The following is a 22,203-nucleotide window of genomic DNA, read 5'->3' as shown; positions in this document are numbered from 1 at the left end:
GGCAGTGACATCACTGCCAGCCAATGGGAAATTGCACATTCCCGGCAGTCAGGCAAGGAATTGTTCCCAGATGTTGCAAATCCTTCCTAAAAAATAGAGATAACAGACCAGGCAGCAGCCACAAGCCAATTCCTGCCACACTCCCAGCTTCCACCATGCAAAGAGAAGGGAAAAACATTTTAAGCCATTGCAAAAGATATTTTCTTTCACACATTTTTTTTTTCAAATTGCCCAGTTAAGGCCCTAAAATAAAAAGGCAAAAACCAAAATTGCATTAAAAATTTCATTCAGTCCCAGAAAACTCCAAATAAATGATTCCCAGAGAAAAATTATATTCTGTGTTGTATATTAGAAAAACAGGACAAATATCAACTATTTCTGGCAAAAGATGTGTTTGTGTAAATGCCATTTACTGTAATTAATTAAGAGTTCTGACATACAATTAATGATAAGTCTCTCTATTGTCGAAAAACGAAAGGTCAACTACTTTAAAAGAAAAAAAGGACTTTTGAAAGAATTTTAAAGGATTCCTTGAAAAGGAGTCTAGGAAGGAGCAGCTCTCTGTCCCAAATTCTTTCATGCTTAAAAAACACAACAACAACAAAAACAGCAAAAAGAAACAAAAACACACAAGAAGGAAAACAAACCCAGCCTGAAATCAAAAGAACAAGATCTGAGATGCAAAGGAGAAAAACAAGCAGGACACAGGAGGGTTGGGGAGGAAGTTTAAATAGCTAATTAGCAGCAGTGATTTTAATTCAACACTAATCCAGCTATACAGGAGTTCTCAGGGCAGCAACGTAAGCAACAACTAAAGACTTGCAGATCCTCCCTTGAACATTTTCCCCTATGGAAATCAGTCCTGCAGATGACACCGAGATCAAAGTTCCCACCTCTGACAAATAGAAGGATTCAAATGTTATTAAAAAAGATGAAAATCTCACATTTCCAAACGTCAGTCATGGTGGAAACTTCAAAGTGGCCACAGTATCAGTCAGGAGGGGAAGAGGAGGCTCAGCTGTGGCATGTGCATTTAATTTCCCGATTTTACATGTGTGGTGTGGCTGTGAAACACACTGCAGTCATTTCCAGGGAGCACCACAATCCTCACAGATGGGTTTGTGCAAGAATCCCAAGCTGTCTCCCACCAGCTGATACTCATTTTATAGCACTGGGGACAAAGAAAGCTCAGGCCTAGTTAGGAAAAAAAAAACCAAAACCAGAGATAAGGAAATAAACCTGCACAAACGACATTTTTTTCCAAAAGGTAAAGACCCAACTTTGCTATCCCTGGAAGATTTGTGTGCAATTACCTGTTAAGTTCCAGTGAATGGGATATTAAAGAATTCGAAACTGAACAATTAACTTACAGTGAGATTTACATAAAACTCCTCCAGTAATTAGCAGCAAATAGAGGCAGATAAGCCCTGCAATTTTATGGGTGTTAGTATGGAAAGAGTAATTTGCAATTCATAATGCAGGTCAGACACAGATGTTTCAGCTGATTGCTGAACTGAAGGAACAGAAGCCCTTGTCAACATCATCTGCAAAAAGTGCATTGTGTGGGGGAGCTCCAAACCGAAGCCAAACCAGGATCTGCACATCAGTTTGGGAGCAGGCTGATGGGAGGGAAGGGAGGAAAGAGCCCAAGTTCTGAAGGAATAAATCCAACCCTACTTCCTACAATCTGTGCTGGCTCTGCAGAGCTGGATGGGTTTATAATTCATCATGAGCAGCACAAAAAAATCAGTACAGCACACAAAAAAGGCTCCATTAATACCCCCAAATAATTAATTTAAACCACACATCTAAATTTTGCTTTTAGATCTTTGCTCTAGCACCATTCTTTATCAGAGGCCTGGCCACTGACTCCAACAGAGCTGATTTTTGTGGGTTAAGCTCCCATTAAGAAGAAAAAATATATATAGCATTTATCATCCATATCATGTATCAGATAAATGTTATCTAACCGAAGGAAGAAAGGCAAATTGAACCCGTTCTTCTCCTGAAGAAAAGCCATGAGAAATGAAGGAGGGATTGTGGAAAGCCAGATTTGTCTTTTTATTTTCTGTTAAAGGTAGATGAGGAACTGCCTGAGCCTCACCATGAAAAAGGCAGACGGAAGCACCAGCAAAGCTGCAGGAAAAGCAGTGAATAATTTACTTTGCAAGAGACCTTTGGAACTGCTCAAAGCTGCACCAGCAAGTGCTGAGGGATTGGAAATAAAGAATCCCAGAATGGTTTGGGTTGGAAGGGATCTTAAAGCTCATCCAGTTCCATGGGCAGGGACCTTCCATTGTCCCAGGGTGCTCCAGCCTGGCCTTGGACACTTCCAGTGATCCAGGGCAGCTTCTCTGGGAATTCCATCCCAGGGCTTCCCCACCCTCACAGACACAAATTCCTTTCCAATCCCTGATCTAACTCTGCCTTCCTTCATCTTGAAGCCATTCCCTCTTGTCCTACAATAATTTCCTTGAAGAACTTTAAGATGAGCAACAGTTTTGTGGTAAAACCTTGGTGTCTGGATCAGACCATAGAATGCTTTGGGTTGGAAGAGACCATCCAGTTCTATGGGCAGAGATACCTTCCACTGTCCCAGGGGGCTCCAACCCGGCCTTGGACACTTCCAGTGATCCAGGGGCAGCCACAGCTTCTCTAGGAATTCAATCCCAGGGCCTTGCCATCCTCACAGAGAAGAATTTCTTTATAAATCTGACCTAAATTTCCCCTTTCAGTCTGACCCCACTGCTCCTTATCACCACAGTTCCTTCTTCAGCCAGGTTTATCCCTAAGAAAAACGACTGCACATCTCTAGGTGAGCTTCACCACCCTCAGAGTTAAAAAAATTGGTTTTTTTTTAATGTTTGAAGGGAATTTCCTTTGTTTCCATTCATTCCTGTTGTCTCTTGTCACTGGAGGAGGGTCTGGCTCATCTCAGTATCTCCTTGTTTGCCAGGTGCTCCTGTCCCTTAACCATCACTTTCCACTTGACAGGAAATTAAAAAAAAAATCCATTACAAACCTGTGTTTCCACCCCTAATGTGGGAAAACCAACTGATTGTGACAAAGAAAATAAAAAAAAATTTCTTTGAGGAGCAAATGAAAAATAAGATCTCTGGATCAGCAACTGTCTCCCATCATGGTCAGGAAGAAAAAGGAGAGCAGACACTGATTTTGTAGCCTCCAGGCAAAAGTGGAATGCAAAAAAATAGAAAGTTTCAAACATGGATTCTGCCTTCTTCTGCATCTGGAAAGCAGCCAGCAACTTATACTGGTAGAGGAATCACAATAAACTGAATCAATTCTTGAAATGCATCTCAAAGACTGTGATGTTCCTCTGAAATGAAAATAGTAGCAGGCCCAGAATTAAAATATAACATTTAACTGGTGTGTGTGCATATATATAGTCTTGTTCTGATCTTATTTCTTCATAGTCTCCTGTTTTCCAGCTGGAAAAGCCATATATCATCATGTTTCATATTACTGAAGGAGCTGGCAAAGAATTCAGCTCTTAACATGAGATAAAATGCCCTTGGGGGATTGGTTGGGAGAGGGAAGAAGGAAGAGGTTGAGGAATTGGGATGTGAAGGGGAATGAAATAATCCACATCCTTATTTATGTGGAATAGTTTGGGGTTGGGGGTGGATTTTTCCTTAAACTCCAAGAACACCTTGCTGGAACAACCTGAGCCATATTTTGAGAGCGTGCATGGTGTCTGGAAATCAGAATACATCATCAATACATTGAATTCCCCAAGTAAAAGATAAATTTAACTGGACCACAAAAATAAAAACCAACAGCCCTATCCTCCTGCACACACTGGGAGGAAGAGACCCAGGTCAAGGATGCAGAGGACAACTGGGATATTGAATTAATTGAGTATTTAATTAATATTTATCAGTTCAGCACCATGCGAGAAAGGAGCAGGAGCAGGGAGGTGTGACACTGAGGAGCAAACACAGGGCAGGAGCTGCACAGAAGGAAAGGAGTGCTCAGGATGAATTTGCTCTCCTGACAGGAGCTGACATCAATTCCCACCCCTCTGCTCCTCTAACAGACACTGCTCTCAGGCCATGGCAGCACAAATCCCATCTCCACTTTCCCCCCTATTTTATCTGCAGCTTTTGGGACGCTCTCTTCCGCTCATTAATCACACATGAAATCCCTTTTTGTCCCATCCGTTCCCACCCTGCCAGAGCCCCACGCTCCGGCCCCCCAGTAATCCTTGGATTGAAGACAAAAACAGCACCACCAACATCCAGAGCTCAGGGGCATCCTGAGAGCAGCAAACTCAGCAGCACTGAGCCCTTTAGACAAATCCCAACCCTGCAGAGCATCCAGGGGCTGATCCCACCTTAGGGGACACCGGGATGGATGTTCCTCCTGGAGCAGCAATCCCCATCCCACATCCACTTCCCACGTAAGAACAGACACAGCTTCATTAAGAAAGGACTTTGTGGTGTCTCCAGATGGACTCAGCTCTTAAGCACTTCTCTATTTGTTTAAACATCAGTTTGATTCTCCAATAACAATAGTTTTATTCCTTTGACAACTGATTTACTCATCCAGGGAATCTCCCCTTTTTCCTAGAGGCAAGTGGTGCTCGTTCCTTTCCCTGAGCACTGCCCAGCTTTAGATTTGAATTAGACCAGAAATGCAGCTTTAAGTCTAAAGAACTCTGCTTTAAAACACTCCTCCATTCCCAAACCAAGGCATTTTGGTGCTTGCTGTGTGGAAATGCATGGCTGAGTTCTTGGGAGAGCTCTGGAAGTCATGTTGGTTATTACTCAGCTACTGCTGCTGAAGCAAAAAGCTGGAACACAAAGGTAAAAAAAACAGGTATGGAGGTCCTAAAAAAATAGGGAAAAAAGTAACTTTTGCTTCTGAACAGAATTCCCAGGAACAAACAGCTACCTTTGGACAGCACAGACTGAAAATCCCAATTTTTAAGACCTAAATTTAATACAAAATTTCGTAAGTGCTTAATACACATTTGGATGTGTGTGGGAGGACTGAGTTTAAGCTCAGCTTTACAAAGCCACGTGTTCTGTTTGCCGAACACTAAAAACCTGTTTGGACTACCCAGCTGCCAGAGTCTGAGTGCCCTAAAATTAAAAGCAATCAATAGAGCAGGAAGAAGTCACTGATACTGTGTGATCCAGCTGAGCTCAGTTCAGCTGCCAGTCCAGAGCAGCATTTCCAGCTGCTCGGAGCCCAGCAGGGGCTGTGCCTGCTGATCCACGAGGAATCATTGCTTAAGAAGCATCCCCCAATCCAAGTCAGGTTGAAAAGACACACATTACACTTTTCCTTGCTCAATGCTGGAGCGCACACACGCAGGAAACAGCATGCAGTCAATTCTGTATTTGATTTTTTATGTTATTTTGATGTAATCCTGCCTACAAGAAGCCAGGCTGAAAAAGTTCAAGCTACTCAGCAGGCAGCAAATGTCCTTATCCTGCATACCTTCATTGTCTGGGCTTACTAAAATATTTTAAGGGATATAATAGTTCAAATATTTGAAGTTGTAAGAAATGCGAGCAAGATCTTCAACTCCTAAAATCAGCACAGGAATGGAGAAAGAGATGGAGACAGAGCTGCTCATTCCACCTGAGAATTCCAAGTTTGTTCCAACAGTGCAGCTGGAAAAAACTCCGATAAACCTACTTTATTACTACTTCCTTGTGTACCTTCCTCCCACCAAAAACAGGATCCAAACACGGATCCAGGCATTTATTCCATGCTGAAAAGCTGTCCCAAGTCTCCATTCAGCACAGTTCTCACCCCCTGGAACGCACTGATTCCAACCCCATTTGCAGCACTTGCTGAATCCAAGCTCTCCACAAAAATACTTTTTATACTCAAGACAAACTTGAGATTTGGGACAACACCATCCTTGTCCTCTGCTGTGTTCCCAGGATTGTTAAAATCAGCTTGAAGGAGGAGATTGAAATCACAGACTACGCCTCAAATGCTCTTTTGGTGCTAAAATCTAAAACACCACTGCTCTATTCTCTGCCTGAAAGTGCTCAACCACTTAAATCACCCTTGATAGGCACAAACTTCCAGTCCCCAGACAGAGAAAAGTGTACATGAACTACCAGATTTATCCAACTTATTTAATCTGCACCCCAAACATCATCTGAAGATGGGAATTCCTGTATTTCACAGCTGGAGACTTTTCTTGCATCTCCATTAAGTGGAACAGAACAAGGCTGAAGAAGTGACAGCACCAGCTTGGCCTCAGCTCAGCACACACTGCCCCAATAAATGAGAATAATTAGGGGCTGGTAATTAATTACTCCAGTTAGGTGACAAACAAATCCTGGCATATTGGAGAAATTAGCACATTAAACCCAGACAAGACTGAGGGAGATGGGATGTGCAGAGCAGCACAGTCACATCTGGATCACTGACTCCCTCTGCAACTTTACAGCCCAAATTCCTTCATTTTTATATTAAATTTATTTCTCCAAGCCAAAAATGTTGATGTCTTTTTCCTAAATCTATACAAATGTTTAGCCCTGAGATTTTAACCTCGTTCAAAGCTTCCAGGCACTACCAACAATACCAATACATTGAAGTTTAAATACTATAACCAAAACCCACCAGAAGATCACATTTAGATGGTTTGGAATAAATTGTTTTGGCTATATAGTTAAAGTACTAAAGATGTTTTCATGTTAAAACCACTTTTTCAGCTCTGCACACTTTCTGGAATTTACTCTGATTTTAAAATACATTACTTAAGAATAGGATAATTATAATTTATACCTTTGTTTTAATTTTGAGATTCAAGATACCTCTAAAAATCAGCATCAAGTATCAAACAACACAGATTTACACACACAAAATCCAACATACCCAGGACACCACTCTTCCATTGAAGCAAGGGAGCTTTGCATTGTCATCTGAGATCTCTTCCTTCACCACCCTAGAAAACAAACAAAAAAAAACACAACAGGAAGAAAATCAGGAATTTAAAATCACATCAGATCAGAATGAACAGGAATCAAATTGTCAAGGAAAAATACAATTTTTTCATTAAAATGTTGGTATCAGCAGGTGCTGTGTGTTTAAAGAATATGTGACTGTGAGAATAGAGGAAACAAATCAAAATAAAGGGTAGAAAAACAACTTTCCAGACATCCGCCCTGAAGTGGGAGGCACAAAAGTAATTTCAAACATTTTCCCATTTTGGAGTCTCCCCAGAGCCTTTAAAGGTCTGATGGGGACTAAAATCTCCCCTGTGCAGTCTTTGTGTCAGAGATTTCATATTTGTAACAGAAACAGCTTCCTGGCCTCAAATTCACTGCAGAACAGGCACAAATTTGGTTTTGACAGTCTGAAGCCTGAAGTCTCCTCCAACTCCACCAAAATGTGTGGATCCATATGCATATTTTCCTTTATGTTTTTGTCCTGTTGCTGTGTGAAGAAAAACCACAATAACCACAAAGCAACTCACTGAGTATAAAACAGTGCCATTTTGAGGGGGGACTGGTAAGGAGGGGGAAGAGAGCAAATGGACAACTTTTGAAAAATTACAAATAAATAACTCCACTAATGCCTGCATTCCCATGTATTTTAAGGAATGAAGACCTTTTTTTTTTCTCCACACTTATTTGCATTATTAATGGCTGGCAGGCCAATATTAGGCAATCTTCATCCCTTTTTTTTCTATTATTGGAAAGAAAAACATTGCAAAATATTCACTTAATTCCTAAAACATCTGCCCTCCCTTCATCCTTTGGCAGCAGGAATCAGATCATATGATTCCATTATTGGTTTTAGTCATTCATCCTCAGACTCCAAGGAGACAATTAAGAGCAAACTCCATTAAAAGCAGATACTCAGGGCTTTAAAAACCTTTTACAATTCAGTGAAGCTCTCAAACCTGTAATTCTGGAGCTGCAAACCCGGGATTTCAACACTCTCCTGGATCTCCAGCCCCATGGACAGACTGGAATCCAGGCATTATCTTTTGTGTTCCACCGAGTCCTGCAGGGAACACTCACTCAGCAGAGCTCTAGCTGCTGGATCAGCAGAGAAAGATGCTGCAATAATTTTATCTTCACATTTGAAAGGACAGGATCTGCAGGAAATGACACTTAGGGCATCCCAGAAACACCAGGCGAGAATTCCTGCACCAAGCAAGAATCGTATACGGAATTTCTGCGCCCAGCAAAAATCACACACAGAACTTCTGCACCCAGCTTTAGGATTCAGGCAGAAAACAGGCATTAAACCCTGCACTGAATGTGGTGTTCTGTGCAGAGAAAAAGCTTTGGGGGACTGTCTGAACCTGACCCATTGAGGAGCTCCCTGCAGTTCTGCACTGACCGGTTCAGCCACCCTTGTGATGGAGAAGGAGCTCCCTGGACTCACCAGGACAAACCCAGCCCAGCTCCAGCCTTTGCTGCAGCTGAAGGGAACAACTTCCAGATCTGTTGCAACTTGAAAGTACTAAATATAGCCCTGAGCTATGAGGCAAGAGAATGGCAGACTCTAATTCCCAGCTTGCTTTGGGTAGGGACCGGCAGTGCCAAGAACATCAAAGAGGGCAGCAGCCACTCGTGGCAAATACCACCGTTTTACAAATCATTATTTGTAGTAAAGAGGCGGCTCCTTTCCATCCCCAGCAAAGAGACAGAAGGCAAAAAGGAGGGATTTGAATGGTTACAGCCATTTGCTTCAGTCTGAGGCCAGCTTTGCAAAAACGAGATGCTTTGTCTGCATGGATTTCGAAGGGAGGGCAGAGGGAGGCACGTGCTGCTGCCTGCTTTGGGAACATACGAAATATTTGGAATTAATACACAGCAGCTGGAAATCAGGGTGGAGATCTAAGTTCACAACCTGGACCCAACCCAAAACAGCATGGAAGGAAAAAATTGTGATTTCTCCCAGAGACCTCTTCCTGAGGTGAAGAATATTGGCACTGGATGTGGCCCACTCTGGAGAGAAATCACCAGAGCTCTCAAACTGATTGTTAATGGACTCACTGTTTGAAAATATGACCAAAGACCATCTGATAGCAAGGCACAGAAAAGGGGATGTTTATCCTCTTTCAGAAAAGGGGTATTTGTTTCCCAGGTCATGTCCTGGCTGTTGGCAGCCCTGTGCCTGGGGAAGGTTGGAAGGCTCAGAGCCCCAGCTCCAGCACACACAAGCTCGTGTTTAACTTGGGCTGGGACTCCCTGGGTCAGGGAGAGGAGAGCAAACAAACACCTGGCCACAGAGGTACCACTCAGGGAACAAAGCTGACATTTCCAGGTCACTGCAGGTCTGCCTGCCCAGCTCCCACCTCCACACCTCTGCCCCTTGGAAAGGGAGAGCCCAGCACTCCAACAATTTAGAGATTTTTCTTCAATATTCACAGACTTGTAACTTCTCCCTCTTTACTGCACTCCAGAAAAATCTCCATGCATGAAACATCCTTTAATTCATCCTTCAAATGCAACCACCAGGTGGAAGGAAGGCAAAAGAACACAAGGAGCAGTTCAGCCAAGGTCACATCAGAGACAGAGCATGAAAAATACCCCACTCTTTACCCCCAAACACCTGCTCTACACCATCAGCAAAGCCCCCACAGCCATGAATATCTGCAAAAAAAAAAAAAAGGGTGAGGAAGTGTGGGGAAGGGGAGGAGGGAATGGCTACACAAGCTCACATCCTCTGCTTTATTTGACTTCGAGGAGATTTAAGCACTAATTACTAAATGAAACAATCACTGCTGGTAGCAGCCCCTCCTTTCTCTGGCTTCCTGGAATTGTGTCTGGATCCTCTGGCTTTCCTACCGCACTGCTCTGCACACACAAATAGGTGTTTGTGCCTTTCCCAAACCCAAGAACCCTCACACCTCACCTGTTTCTGGGATGGATTACCCTCCCAGCATCCTGAATTGTTTGTTTTCCCCCATAGAGGATCGTAGCCAGAAAACCAAGGATTGTTGAGGCTTAGCCTCCCTCTCATCCCCCTGCCAAGCTGCCTCAGAATATCCACTGATCCCACGAGAACTGGGATATACCTGGTTCCAGGTGAACCCCACAAACCTGGAGTGGCTCTGATTCAGAAGCACTGAGATAATTGGCTATTAAGTTTGATAGTGTTTGCATTCTGATTGCATCATGCATGCCTGGCAGAGACTGCATTCTCCACAATTACCTGGGTGATTTTTCATTCCACTCAGAAAAATAAGGTTTTCAAGGAAATTCTCCTTTCCCTCCAACACCATGGACATGGGAAATGCAGGGTTGAGACAGATTTATTCCAGGTTAATGTGCACCATGACACAAACAGAGCATCTTAATGTCCTTTAGCACCAGATTAATCTCACCTTATCACTGATCATAATCAAGTCTCTTCTTAATTGTCTTTTACTGATGGGAAAAGGGGGGAGAAGCTTCATTCATTATGAACTTTCTTGGAGATCCTTAGAGAGAAGCCAAAGGCATTAACTTCTTTGTGCTAAATGTATCTTTGTTTATTCCTGTCACCTCAAAGGCAGGTAAGAGAAGATTGAGATTTTTGTTTTCCTTCACAGAATCAGGTTGGTTGGAAGATAAATCCAGGGGTCAGCTAGTGCAACCTTCACAGAGGGTTTAGGTTGCTCAGAGCCATGTCCAGTCAAGTTCTGAGCATCTTCAAGGATGGATGTTCTACAACCTTTTTGGACAATTTGATTTTACTTTATGAAGCAGCAGTTTTCCAAAAAACTGTTTCAACTGGCAAAACCATAAGTAATCACATAATAGCAATTACTCAACTGGCATCGAAGGCTGCAGCTCTAAAAATAGTCTGGCTGAAGCTGATTAACTCTTCAGTGTGAATCTTTAATGAAGAATTCAGACTTCAGGGATTTTACAGCTGAGGCCACAGCACAGAGAGCCTTTAGCCACCTTCCCAGTGCAGGGAAAGAAATGAAAATAAACCCAGACGTTGAATTTACAGGGATAAACACTGGAATATAATGTGGTTTTTTTTCTGGAAATAAGAAAGAGGGGAGGAGAGAAATCCCTTTGATGAGCAGAGAAACACCAGGAGCAGTGTGGGATCTGCACGAAAACCTCAGATCTCGTCTGCACCCCGCAGAGCCCCAGGCAGGAATTGTGTGGCATCATTCCCTCTCCTTCTCCAGGCTCATGCCAATCACTCCTCAAAACCCCACAGAGCCACAACTGAACCAGTATTCTCCTCTTTTTAGGCTCCTATTCCTAAACACTGTCAATGCTTTGCCTTTCCACACAGACCCTGCCATGTGCCAGCTCCCACATAAACCTGTCAAAAATGGGTATGAGTACGCTGCCCATAATTGTGACAGAAATGACACACCCAGATACATGTAAGTGACACAACTGTGGAGCAAAACCCTCTTCAAAACCCTCTTCAAACCAAGATATGCAGCTTCAATGCAAACAAGCTCCTTCTTAGCATTTCTATAGAAATTGTAGCGAGAAACTGTGTGCAATCAGTGCTGGGGAAGTCACCTCTTCCCACACAGGTGACAAACACATCAAAAACCACTTTTTCTTCATTGATGTAATGGCTGCTGCTCTGTCTCATGTTATTCTTAACCCTTTTAAAAACTGAAACCCTCCCTCTCAGTGATTCTGCCTGCAATTAACAGTGCATCCATGTGTTTACACCCTGGTTATCCTTGGCCACATCTGATCTCCAGTACCACACAAAACACTTGTGCCCACAGGATTGCCTCTTCCCTGGTTTTCCTACTCCACCTTTATTCCTGCAGGCACATCTAGCACTCTGTCCTGCCAGGGATAATCCATCATTCAGGAAAACTGCAGGATGGTGGAGAGGTTTTGGTACTTTGGTCCTGCACCAGATACTGACCTAAACATATGAATGATGCAAAAATTATTGTGCTCCCTAGCCAAGAATCAGCCCAGATCTGCACTGATTTCAAACATTAAATTTCACTTTTTATGGCTATTCAAGGACAATTCTATTTGTTTAGGCTCTGCTTGGCACCATGGCGCAGTATGAGCTCAAGGAGGTCAGCTGGCACATTACACTGCAAGAAAACTAAGGAACCTCCATGCTGAAATGTTCCTTGGAATGTTTGAGACAGACATTTGAAGCAGCAGAAAGCCTCCTTACTTGGTTAGGGAAGCCAGGAGTTCTGCTTAGACTTCCAAAAAGAACAACGGAAGCGCGTCGGGAGGGGAAGCAGAGATTCCTTGTGTGACTTTGAAAAGGGAATTTTGATGTGCAGCAATCCCATTCTGCCCTCTGTAAGGCCCTGCCAGCCCTCAGCACTGCCACAGTGACTCCTTCCAAAAGGTCCCATGTGTTTTGAACCAGCTGGGGCTTGGGCTGCCAGCCCAGCTCTGCCTCATCCTTCCATTTCAGTCCAGGGCGGCTCAGCCCCAAGCCAGAAATTCTGCCCCACGCCCTCCAAAGGAGCTCTAAACACACTGCCCTTTGCAGGAACAGCTTCCAATTAAGCATTTTAAAGTATTTATGACTGGCTGTCCAAGAGCAGTGGCATGCAGGGAATATGAATTGCTTCTCTCCTCCTTAATGAACAATATTTCAATAGCTGTGCCATGCTTAAGGTGTGAAAATCTCACTAAATTATGGATATTTGTGGCATTTAAATTGAGATCTACAGACATGAGTCTGGTTTGATTGTAGCACTACTAGATACAACTGTTCATGGTGTTATATCCCACTCCATGCCCAGCTAACCTAGGAAAAATATTACTCTCAATTATGTGCAGAGAAGCCAAGGAAATGGATGATTTTTAGTCCTAAGACCTTACAATTTATTTTCCTCAATTTCCCCAGAAAGGGTTTGGAATAGATCTGGGCAAAACAAACAACGCATTTTAGCCACACTGAGAGTCTCCTGTCTCTTCTCTTACTTCCCTCTTTCCTCTGCTCCCTGTATTATTTAGTAAATTATTTATGTGCCTGTATTTCAATCTCACAGGTGTTAATGAATCTATTCCTGCAGCTGTCCCAAGGGACAGACACATCTCTATCACAAAAACAGGGAAGTCACAGTACAAAGAGCCAGGTCAGCATAATCCTGACCTGAACCCAGATTTCCAATGCCTGACTTACAAAACAATAAATATTAACAAGCCCCCATAAAATTAAGCAGCTCTTGAAAACAGCTTAGGGAAAAAAACCCACTGTAAAAGCAGCGGGCTGCTGGTGGAATGCCCATTTCAAACAGCTGGCTGGGATTTGGCTTTCCCCAGGGTGCAATTATCTTCCAAACTCCGGGGCAGGACACTCGGAATAGCTCTCAGGGATGTCATTCCCGGCAGGGATGCGGCAGGGTGGGAATCCAGGGCTCTGCAGGTCGTGACCTCGCAGTGAGAGCTGCTCCTTGCCGTGCTCAGGGCTCAAAAAAAAACATCCGAGGGCACTTCCCCAGCCGGTTTGGGAGATGGAAATTGAAAGGGCAAGTTCAGGACGGTTTTAGGGGCTCATCAGCATCTTCCAGACCCACTGATACCCAGCAGGAGATGCTGCACAACTTCTGAGGGTATTGGCCATTGCAACTGCCAAATATTCCCAAGAAAATCTTTATTTCTGTGCAAGGATTTTGCAGCACAGACATTAACAGGACATCCTTTTAGCTGTGCTTCCAGTCCTTTTGAAGTTATTTGGGAAGCACTAAGAACTCCATGAATTCCCAAGTTATCAAGGGAATAACTTTAATTCACCAACACTCAGCCACTGCTCTGGGACCCCCACAGCCAGAAGAGTGTGGATACCTCAGCCCGAGCCTGGAATTCATCTACTCAATATCCAAACATTTCAAGGTGCTAAACAGAATTTGCTTTTATTTTTAAATACCTATGTTTTCATCTAAAAAGATACTCTCTGACTATTAATGCCTGGGATAACAAAAAGACCTCAGAAACAGCCAGGTCCTCATTTGAGAAAATGAGTGTATTAATTTTGCCAAAATTTAATGTCCATCTTCACATCAGCTATGTTAAGGAGACACGTGTTAATCCTGCTGATGGAAAAGGAAGGAGGAGAAGAGATTTTTCTGAACAATTATGAAGGAAAGGTTCAACATCAAACTGAAAATGATGACTCTGGCTGGAGCTGTCCTTCAGGAATCGGCTCCAGAGCAATAAACCCCAGGAATGAGGAGGCAAAGAATAGAACATACTCCATCAGTTCACCCCTCCCAGTAGGGAATGAAGCACCTTTCTGGACAACTGAAAATCACTCCCTGAGGGCCAGCAGAAGGAGGAGCTGCCTCTAAAAAATGTCCTCATTCTTCACTTTTTGGTCAGAATGACTTTCAGTCCTCACAAGGAAAGCAAGAAAAAATTAAGTTCAGCCTTAGAAAATTGAGTATTTTTTCCTAATCAACTAAAATTGAGTTTATTTCTACCACTGGGCCTGGAAGCAACTGCAGACCTCTCATTCCAACTGTTCAGTTCCTTATTCCAACTGTTCAATTCCTTTTCAATAAAGGTGTCACACAGCCATGACAAACTCGGTGCCAAACAACACAAACCAAAAAATGTTAAACACACTTGAGATCAGGCAGGATAAGAATCAGTTCTTACTCCTCTGTTAAAGGCTCCTTTTGTGCTCTCTTGAGAGCACCTCATTAGAATAATAAAGCTGGGTCAAAAAACAGCCACAAGTGTTCATCAATTCCTCAAAGAAATATTATTTACGGAATTATTATGTACAATTTAAAGTAATTACGAGATGAGTGCCAGTCCAGCTACACCAGGAACACCCACATTATCCACCAGTGCTCCAGATACTTGGGAGAGAAAAGAAGCTGTTCATAAATTTCTTTAGTGTGGTCCCCATGCAGGAACCTCCAACACTTCTTAGAGATAATCTCTCTCTTTCCCCTCTGGGTTATTTGTCTAGACATAAATTAATTAAATGGCATAATTATGGTCACTGGTATGGTGAAAATGATTCAGTTTAGTTTCACAAGGTTCCTTCCAGAAGCCCATGACAAGGCAGGTGTGTGGGGCAGGGAATGTGACAGTGCCTGCTGCCTCAGCCCTGCACGAAACACGAGCACAGAGGTGGAGTCAAACACCTCTGGTACCTCCCAAGCCCACCCAGAATTACACTGAACACCCTGAAATTATTTTGTGGGGAAAACTGGGACCCCAAACAAGCAAAGCTCACCTCAACGCACTCATTAAACCAGAGTTGGTGCTTCACTGATTACTCTAGAAAATGGCATTCCAGTGGCAGGGCAACCCAAATTTGCTTTCTGCTAAAATCAATGCAGAGCCTGGATATCAAAGCTTTCCATGCATAAATATGATGGACAGAGAAATCTTCTCTCTTGATGCTGGAAGAGCTGAAGGCTAAAGGAGATCCAACCACCCTTGGTTGGATCCATATTCCCTTTCCCTGCTTAGTTCTTTGTACAAGCTTAGGAAGCGCAACCCAGAATTCCCAGAATTTCCAGTGAGCCTCAAAGGCAGCCCAGGAGGGTCAGAACAGGAACCCATTTTGGGTTCCAGCTGTTCCACACATGGCCAGGGCAGTTTTCGTGGCTAAAGCCCTCTAGAATGCAGATCACAAGGCAAGGTTGTGGTGTCTGCCCCTTGGAAGTTTGTTCTTCCACAAGGAACACCAGCTCCAGGCACAGACAGAGCCCTCCAACCCTCCCTGGCACAGCACAACTGCAGGACACTCCTTGCATCATGAAAAACTGGGTTCAGACCTCTTGCCTTCAGACCAGGTAATAAATTCCACCCACACTGCAACTTCAAAGTATAACTGGACCTACAAGTTTGTTTAGGCATTAAAAGAGAGATTCCCAGCTTGTCACAAAATCCCAAGTCAGATATAAATTCAGGAACAGGTAGTCTTTGGATCTGTGTCCCTTATGGGATTGTGGTCTCTCTTTACAGATTTGCACCACACAGAGCAAAAAAATCTGTGTTTTCACCATGGGAAAAGTTTTCCAACAGAGAAATTCAAAAGTCCTTGATAATAAATGCAATCCCTCAGCCCCACGTTCATGTTTAGACATGGATTTGCTATTCCAAGCTAAACTACAACACATTTTCAAACAGTAGCTACTATTTCACTTAGAAAAACAGCAGTTATAGCACAGATGGCAGGGCTGATGGATTACAGTGTCCATATAAATATGGACAAACCAACCTCCCTCATTTCAGGAATGGCCCCTTCAGTGTAGAACTGGTAAGGGCAAGGCAGAGATCTTACTTCATTTATTACTGTGCTCCTGAAGAACTCTGAACACAAAGAAAACTGCAGTGCTCAGGGACTCACTTGGGTACCTGACACAGATCTTTGAGTTCTTTATCATTTGTCCAAGCTATTCTTGTTCAGTGCATCCTTACAAGATGATCTAGCAGGACACAGGAATTCTGTATTCTAAGTGGATCACAAGCTTTTCCCACCAACTCATTATTCCTCATCCAACAAGACATATTTGCCAATAGGTCTTAAAGTCATTGCAGGGAAATAAAAAATGTATAGGTTGAACAGCCCAAATAATTCAGCTAAGACTTTCAAAAACTGCCATGAATGTACCAAGAAATGGTGCTCCTCCAAATATTCCTCATGGAAACATCATTCAGGAGCTGGAAAAATACACAGGGAGCTCGTTCTGGGAGGGGCCCCATGGAAATCTTCACCTGCCCAGCTCTGCCTGTTCAGTTTCCTACCTCCCACTCTTTTAAAAGTCATTTCAGCAACCTGAGAGAAACAGCTCAGATAAAAGGGGCTGGGATTTTGTGCATCACAGAACTGAACCTTTTCCATATGCAAAGGAAGAGCAAAATTTCATTCCAAACCTGCACCAGCTCAACTGCATTTGACTTCTAAATGAGTGTTTTTCATGGAATCCCAGAAGGGTTTGGGTTGGAAGGGACTTGAAAACTCATCCAGTTCCCTGCCATGGGCAGGGACACCTTCCACTGTCCCAGGGTGCTCAAACCTGCCCTTGGACACTTCTAGGGATGAGGCTTCTCTGGGAAATCCATTCCCAGGGCTCCCCACCCACCCTCCCAGGGAAAAAAAATAACATCCGAAAAATCCCATCTAATCCTGCCCTCTGTCACTCTGAATCCATTCCCTCATGCCCTGTGCTCTCATAAATTTTTGTAAACCTGCTTTTTGTAACTTGAAATACAGAATCCACCAGAACTTTGGCCTTCAAATTTCCAGTGTATTAATGTGAAAGAAAGTGGGAAAGCACAGGGCCCATCTCTTATTTTTAATGAACACATTCACCCCGAGAAGGCTGAGCTTGAAATTGAGAAGAAATTATAAAATTTCCCTATTAGTGGAGTCATTAGAGTTGCAATACAGGGCTATATTTCTGTGTTCCAGGATGGATTTCTGTGTGTATCTCTGTGTCACACTCAGCCTGGGACACACAGGAGGGCTGCAAAACATTTCTCCCAAATCCCATCAGAGAAGCAAAAGCCATTTGCCACATCAAAATAATGAGAAGACCCCAAACTCATTGTGCTGACAAGCACCAAAATCTGAAAAGCTAAAGTTCAGACTCAGAGCAGTTTTTTAGGAATCAGAGCAGTTTTTCAGGAGTCAGGTTCTGCATTGACTCAAGCTGAGCTAACACTGGAAACAGGCAAACCCTGAAGTTTGATTTTCTTGCTGCTCTTTCTTCCAAACACAGGGCAGAGCATCTGAACAGCTCCAACTCAGCCAATCCACTCCTTAATCCCCCACAGCTTCCTAAATCCTACTTTTTTGCAGGAGGACACCAATAGCACCTCTCAGGAGTGAAACTCCCACTTTGTCACTCCCTAATTCTGAGTTCATTGAGACATTTATCCTGCTCCTTGGCACAGCCAGATAAGGAGAGCTCCAATCCCAGTGGCTTTGTAATCTGACCATTCTTTAGTACAGCTCTGTTTCTGTCTTTACTCATTTTCTAACAGAGGCTGGGCTAAACCAGCAGCTTTACCAGGACCACTTCCCAGTGGTTATCCAGGGGCTGATTTCTTAATTACTGATCCCTGGAGCCTAAGGGAGAGCAACAGAAGCTACTAAAAGGAGACAGCAGGGATGAGGAGGAGGGTAGGGGGGTGGTGGGGATGGGAATAAAACACAGAGCAGTTGTTGAAATTAGCCCAAAAACATCCTGAGTGCCTCAGCCTCAGGCAAAGGTCTTGCTGTTTAAAGCCAGAATCCAATAAGCCACCAAAAATCCCTTTAAAGAGTCAGGTGGGGAAATCACAAACACCCATCAAGCAACTCTGTCCCACAGCATCTTGAAGAGTTTAGGACAACTTCAGTATCTCTGAATTTTCTAATGCAGGTATCACCTCCTGACCATGCCCTGAACCACTGTTTTTCAAAGGAAATCTGTTCCTAAGAAAACTCAGGTTTAATAAAAGTTCAGATTTTGTATCCTGCCTCACCCTTTGCTATAGCATCTGACATCTGGCCTTATGCCTGAACACTTGGGAGAGTATATCACATTTTGAGAGGAATAATGTATTTCCAAGAGCACTTTGTTTTGCATTTAAATGTCTATACCTGATATCCTTAGAGAAAAGGATGCCTAAGGACTCCATGAGCTGCCAGATGTGCTCATTTATATTGGTTTTATTTATTTCACTTGGCTGTTGCACATAAAATGAAAATATCTTAAAAAACAGGAACATGTGAGTGTGAGAAATCTGCCAGGAAAAGTCAAGCTAATTCTAGGACTACTTTAAATGAATTTTTAAGCAAATGCAGTTTTCAAGAGGCAGGTTTCCCAAGAGTTGACACCATTTAGTGCTGTTCCACCATCACTTAACCTTAGAGGGTCCATACAGTCAGGAAAGCTGACAAGAACATCCCACTTGTGCACAGTTATAAATCCATTTCCTGATTTGGATGACATTACTGCAAAGGAATCAAAACCCAGAGAGCTCTAATGATGATATTCAGGCTGCTCTGAGAGTTCCCAGTGCCCCGCTTATTAACTGACATCTCCTAAAGCTTCTCCTCAGTTTGGGAGCCAGGGACAAATCAGCACTGCAAGAAGCCCTGGGGAGAAAGGGAGAAGGGAACAATAAAACTCCAAAGTTTCTAGGACTATAAAGAAGAAGAAGAGTCTTATTTTTGCTTAATCTGAAACAACACATTTTATTGGAATGACAGACTCAAGGTTGTCAAAACCAATCCCACCCAGGAACAATCACTGGAAGCAACCTTTAGTCAGTTTGCCAGGCTTGGCTAAAGAATTATGTCACGAATTTGTTCTTCTGTCCAGCAGATCATAGGCCGTGGGCACAGAGAGTGATTTTTAACTTCTACTCACTCATTTTCTATTACTTTCACTTTTATTTCAGGAAAAGAAAGGTGTTTGCAGACCAAATGCGCAAGGGGGTGGGGATCAAACTTTTTTCTTTTCACCGAATTTTACTTTTAAACCCATTATTTGCTGTTCTGCCATCTTCTCATTCAACAAAAAAACCCAAACCCCTCCAATTTTTTTTTCTGTCTTTATGTTGTTTTCATTTTATTTAGGTTCAATGTTGCATTCTCCAGAGTAAGGACCGTTTTGTTACTAGGAGCTTATCAACCATGAGCAAACCACTGAGCAAACCTGTTGTATTTTTTTCTGACATTTTTTTTTTACCAGCTTGAAGAGCAAGTGCCATCAGCAGCACAGCAAAGATGTCCCCACAAAATTCCCCGTCAAGGAGATGCCTCTTAAACCTCAGTTTGTACCCTCCAACATCCCAAATTTCCAGTTATTTTTTTTTGTTAGTCACACAAGTGAAGTCAGCTTGGCACAGGGACTGCAAAGCTGCCCTGCAGCAAAGGATAATTCACAGGAGCATTATCTGCAATTCCCTGGCTTACTGGTAATTTGGACTGAGCAGAAGGGAGGGCTGGGGGAGGGCTAGCAAAGACAAAAATAAGCAGATGACAAATTTGCTTATTAGCCACACTGAATATTAGATGCATAAAAAAAACGTTAAGGAGGGAGGAGGGATGAAAAGCAGGACGTGAAAGAAGCAGGAGCTGGAACAGCCTGGCTAATGTCAACCATGAAATGCAACCCCTGCTGTGACAATTTGAAAGGCAGAAAGGCAGAGTTTTTAATATTAACTATTTGATTGGTCTGCTTCAGATGCTGCCAGCTGATAGCATAGCACTTCCACATTCCCTCCAGGTGATTTTTACCAGCCAGAGACCTCAAACAACACATAAATTCAGTCTGCACTGAAAACTTGACTGGAGAATTACAATTTCTCTTCTCTCAGGACACACCTGAGCCGTTTTGAAACCATCCATCACCAAAAAGCTCTTTCCAAGGCTGCAGCTGCACAGGTGGCAGGGCCAGGTCTGAATTTACCTTTCCTCCAAATCCTCCCAGCCCTGGGAAGGCACATCCTGTACCCTGCCAGGATTAGCTGCCAGCACCACTGGAGCCAGGGAGGATTTCTGCAATCTGGAATCAGGAACTCGTTGAGCGTGTCCTGCACTTGCTCAACTCTGCAGTGACTAAGAATCCCCACATGATATCAGAAATCCAACCTCTCCCTGGAATTCACCATCCAACCAGCACCTCTGGGTACAAACAGCATATATTGAATATTCATGTTTTCTGCACCCTGCCATCACTTGCTGCTGTTTAGGTCAGGCACTTCTTTGCATATTTTTATTTATCTATTCTCCCTCCTCATCTCTGCATCAGGCAAGGCTCTGGTTTCAAATAATTTTATTCCATTTATTTTAGTTTTGTTCCATTGATTTTAGTTTCATTCCTTTCATTGTACCTTTTTTTTAATTTGGGCCCGTAATAAAACAGGTCATAAATGACAACTGGAAATAAATGTATTTTTAAAACAGCCCCGAGAAGTCTTACAAATACGTGGGTTTTTAACTGGTTCTTTCTGTGCTGGCAAATTATTTTATTTATGTGATTTTAAATATTCAACCACAATAGTAAAACCCATGGAAAATGAGTAGAAATGGATCATTATGTTGATCAGTAAAGAGAATTTCTGCCAAAAAGCAATGGCAGCAGACATTTAAAATTAACATGTTCACAAACTCCTCCAAGGGCACAACTCCTGGACTTAAATCAGGATAATCACAAATTTAACTCAAATTGTAATCTCAGGGATTAAATCACTTAATCAAGATCAAATTCAGAGTAGCTGGAAGAGGGAAAATTGAAACCCAAACCACATTGAACTCAAATCCCAAATCAGAATCCTTCTTCACATTCCAGAGGGAAAGCAGAGCCAAGTCATTTCCATATTGCTGGTTTCAGGTAAGATTTAAGTTAAAAGACTCATATTTTGAGACAATTTTCAAGTCTTTTTGTTCCTCTCCAACTCTGTGTGATGAATTCTTGGTTTGAACAGCACAGAGTTGTGAAAACACAAGCTCTTGTCCCAGTTCCCCACAATAAGACAGGTGTAAACAAACACTATTTGCACACCTATGAAGGAGTTTCCAAATGTTTCCACACCTCAGAACTCAGAAATCCACAGGCAGGTTTAAAATATATAAATAAATCAAAATCTGGAGGGTCCTTTTAGGCCTGCTCCTCCCAAATTGCTAAAGAGCCTTTACAGGACACTCTATCCTATACTGGAGATATTTTGAATATCCTTCCACATGATTTTTATGTTTTATCTTCCCAAGGCCACTGAAATAACCAAAAAATGATGGTTATTCTCTCAGTTACTCCCATTCCACATGGAAATAAGCCACAACAGAATCACAGGACAATTATTTAGGTCGTTCCTTCCCTGAGCCCTGAGAATTCGTCTGCACTTGCTCAGCAGCTTGTCTGAACTGATTAAACTCTGCTGCAGGAATTGCAGGACAAGCCTCCAGCAGCCTCCTCTGAGAACTGGGACCCCCAAACCAGCAAAATTCACCTCAACACACTCATTAAACCACTAATTACTCTGGAAAATGGCATTCCAGTGGCAGGGTAATTCCCGTTTTCTTTTTGCTAAAATCGAGGAGTGGAAAGATGGGAAAAAGCAGAGCCTGGATATCAAAGCTTGCCATGCATAAATAGGATGGAGATGGAAATCTCCTCTCTTGATGCTGGAAGAGCTGAAGGCTAAAGGAGATCCTTCCCTGAAAAACAGAAATTCTCCATATTCCATCTCTTCTCCCCAAGCATTTTCTTATTGCAAAAAGCCTCTAAATCTGGTGTAATTTATAGATTACACATATTTATACCCAAATTCTGGGGTCTTACAGCTT

The 22,203-nt window shown here is 42.9% G+C and overlaps 1 protein-coding gene across 4 annotated transcripts in view; it reads right to left on the bottom strand.

The window, feature by feature from the left end:
* Window positions 1-22,203, bottom strand: part of DVL1 (dishevelled segment polarity protein 1) — a 67,138-nt gene that overhangs the window by 32,945 nt on the left and 11,990 nt on the right. For 3 of the 4 annotated variants that reach the window (XM_015648204.3, XM_015648205.3, XM_015648206.3), the window contains exon 2: window positions 6,865-6,934. In XM_015648204.3, the coding sequence (XP_015503690.1) occupies window positions 6,865-6,934 (70 nt within the window). Of the gene's footprint in view, window positions 1-944; window positions 1,166-6,864; window positions 6,935-22,203 lie in introns of those variants that run through there. The other variant, XM_015648207.3, reaches the window with a different exon arrangement.

The sequence above is a fragment of the Parus major genome, chromosome 21, assembly GCF_001522545.3.
Source record: "Parus major isolate Abel chromosome 21, Parus_major1.1, whole genome shotgun sequence".
Taxonomy (NCBI): Eukaryota; Metazoa; Chordata; class Aves; order Passeriformes; family Paridae; genus Parus; species Parus major.
This window is presented reverse-complemented; position numbering and strand designations above follow the sequence as displayed.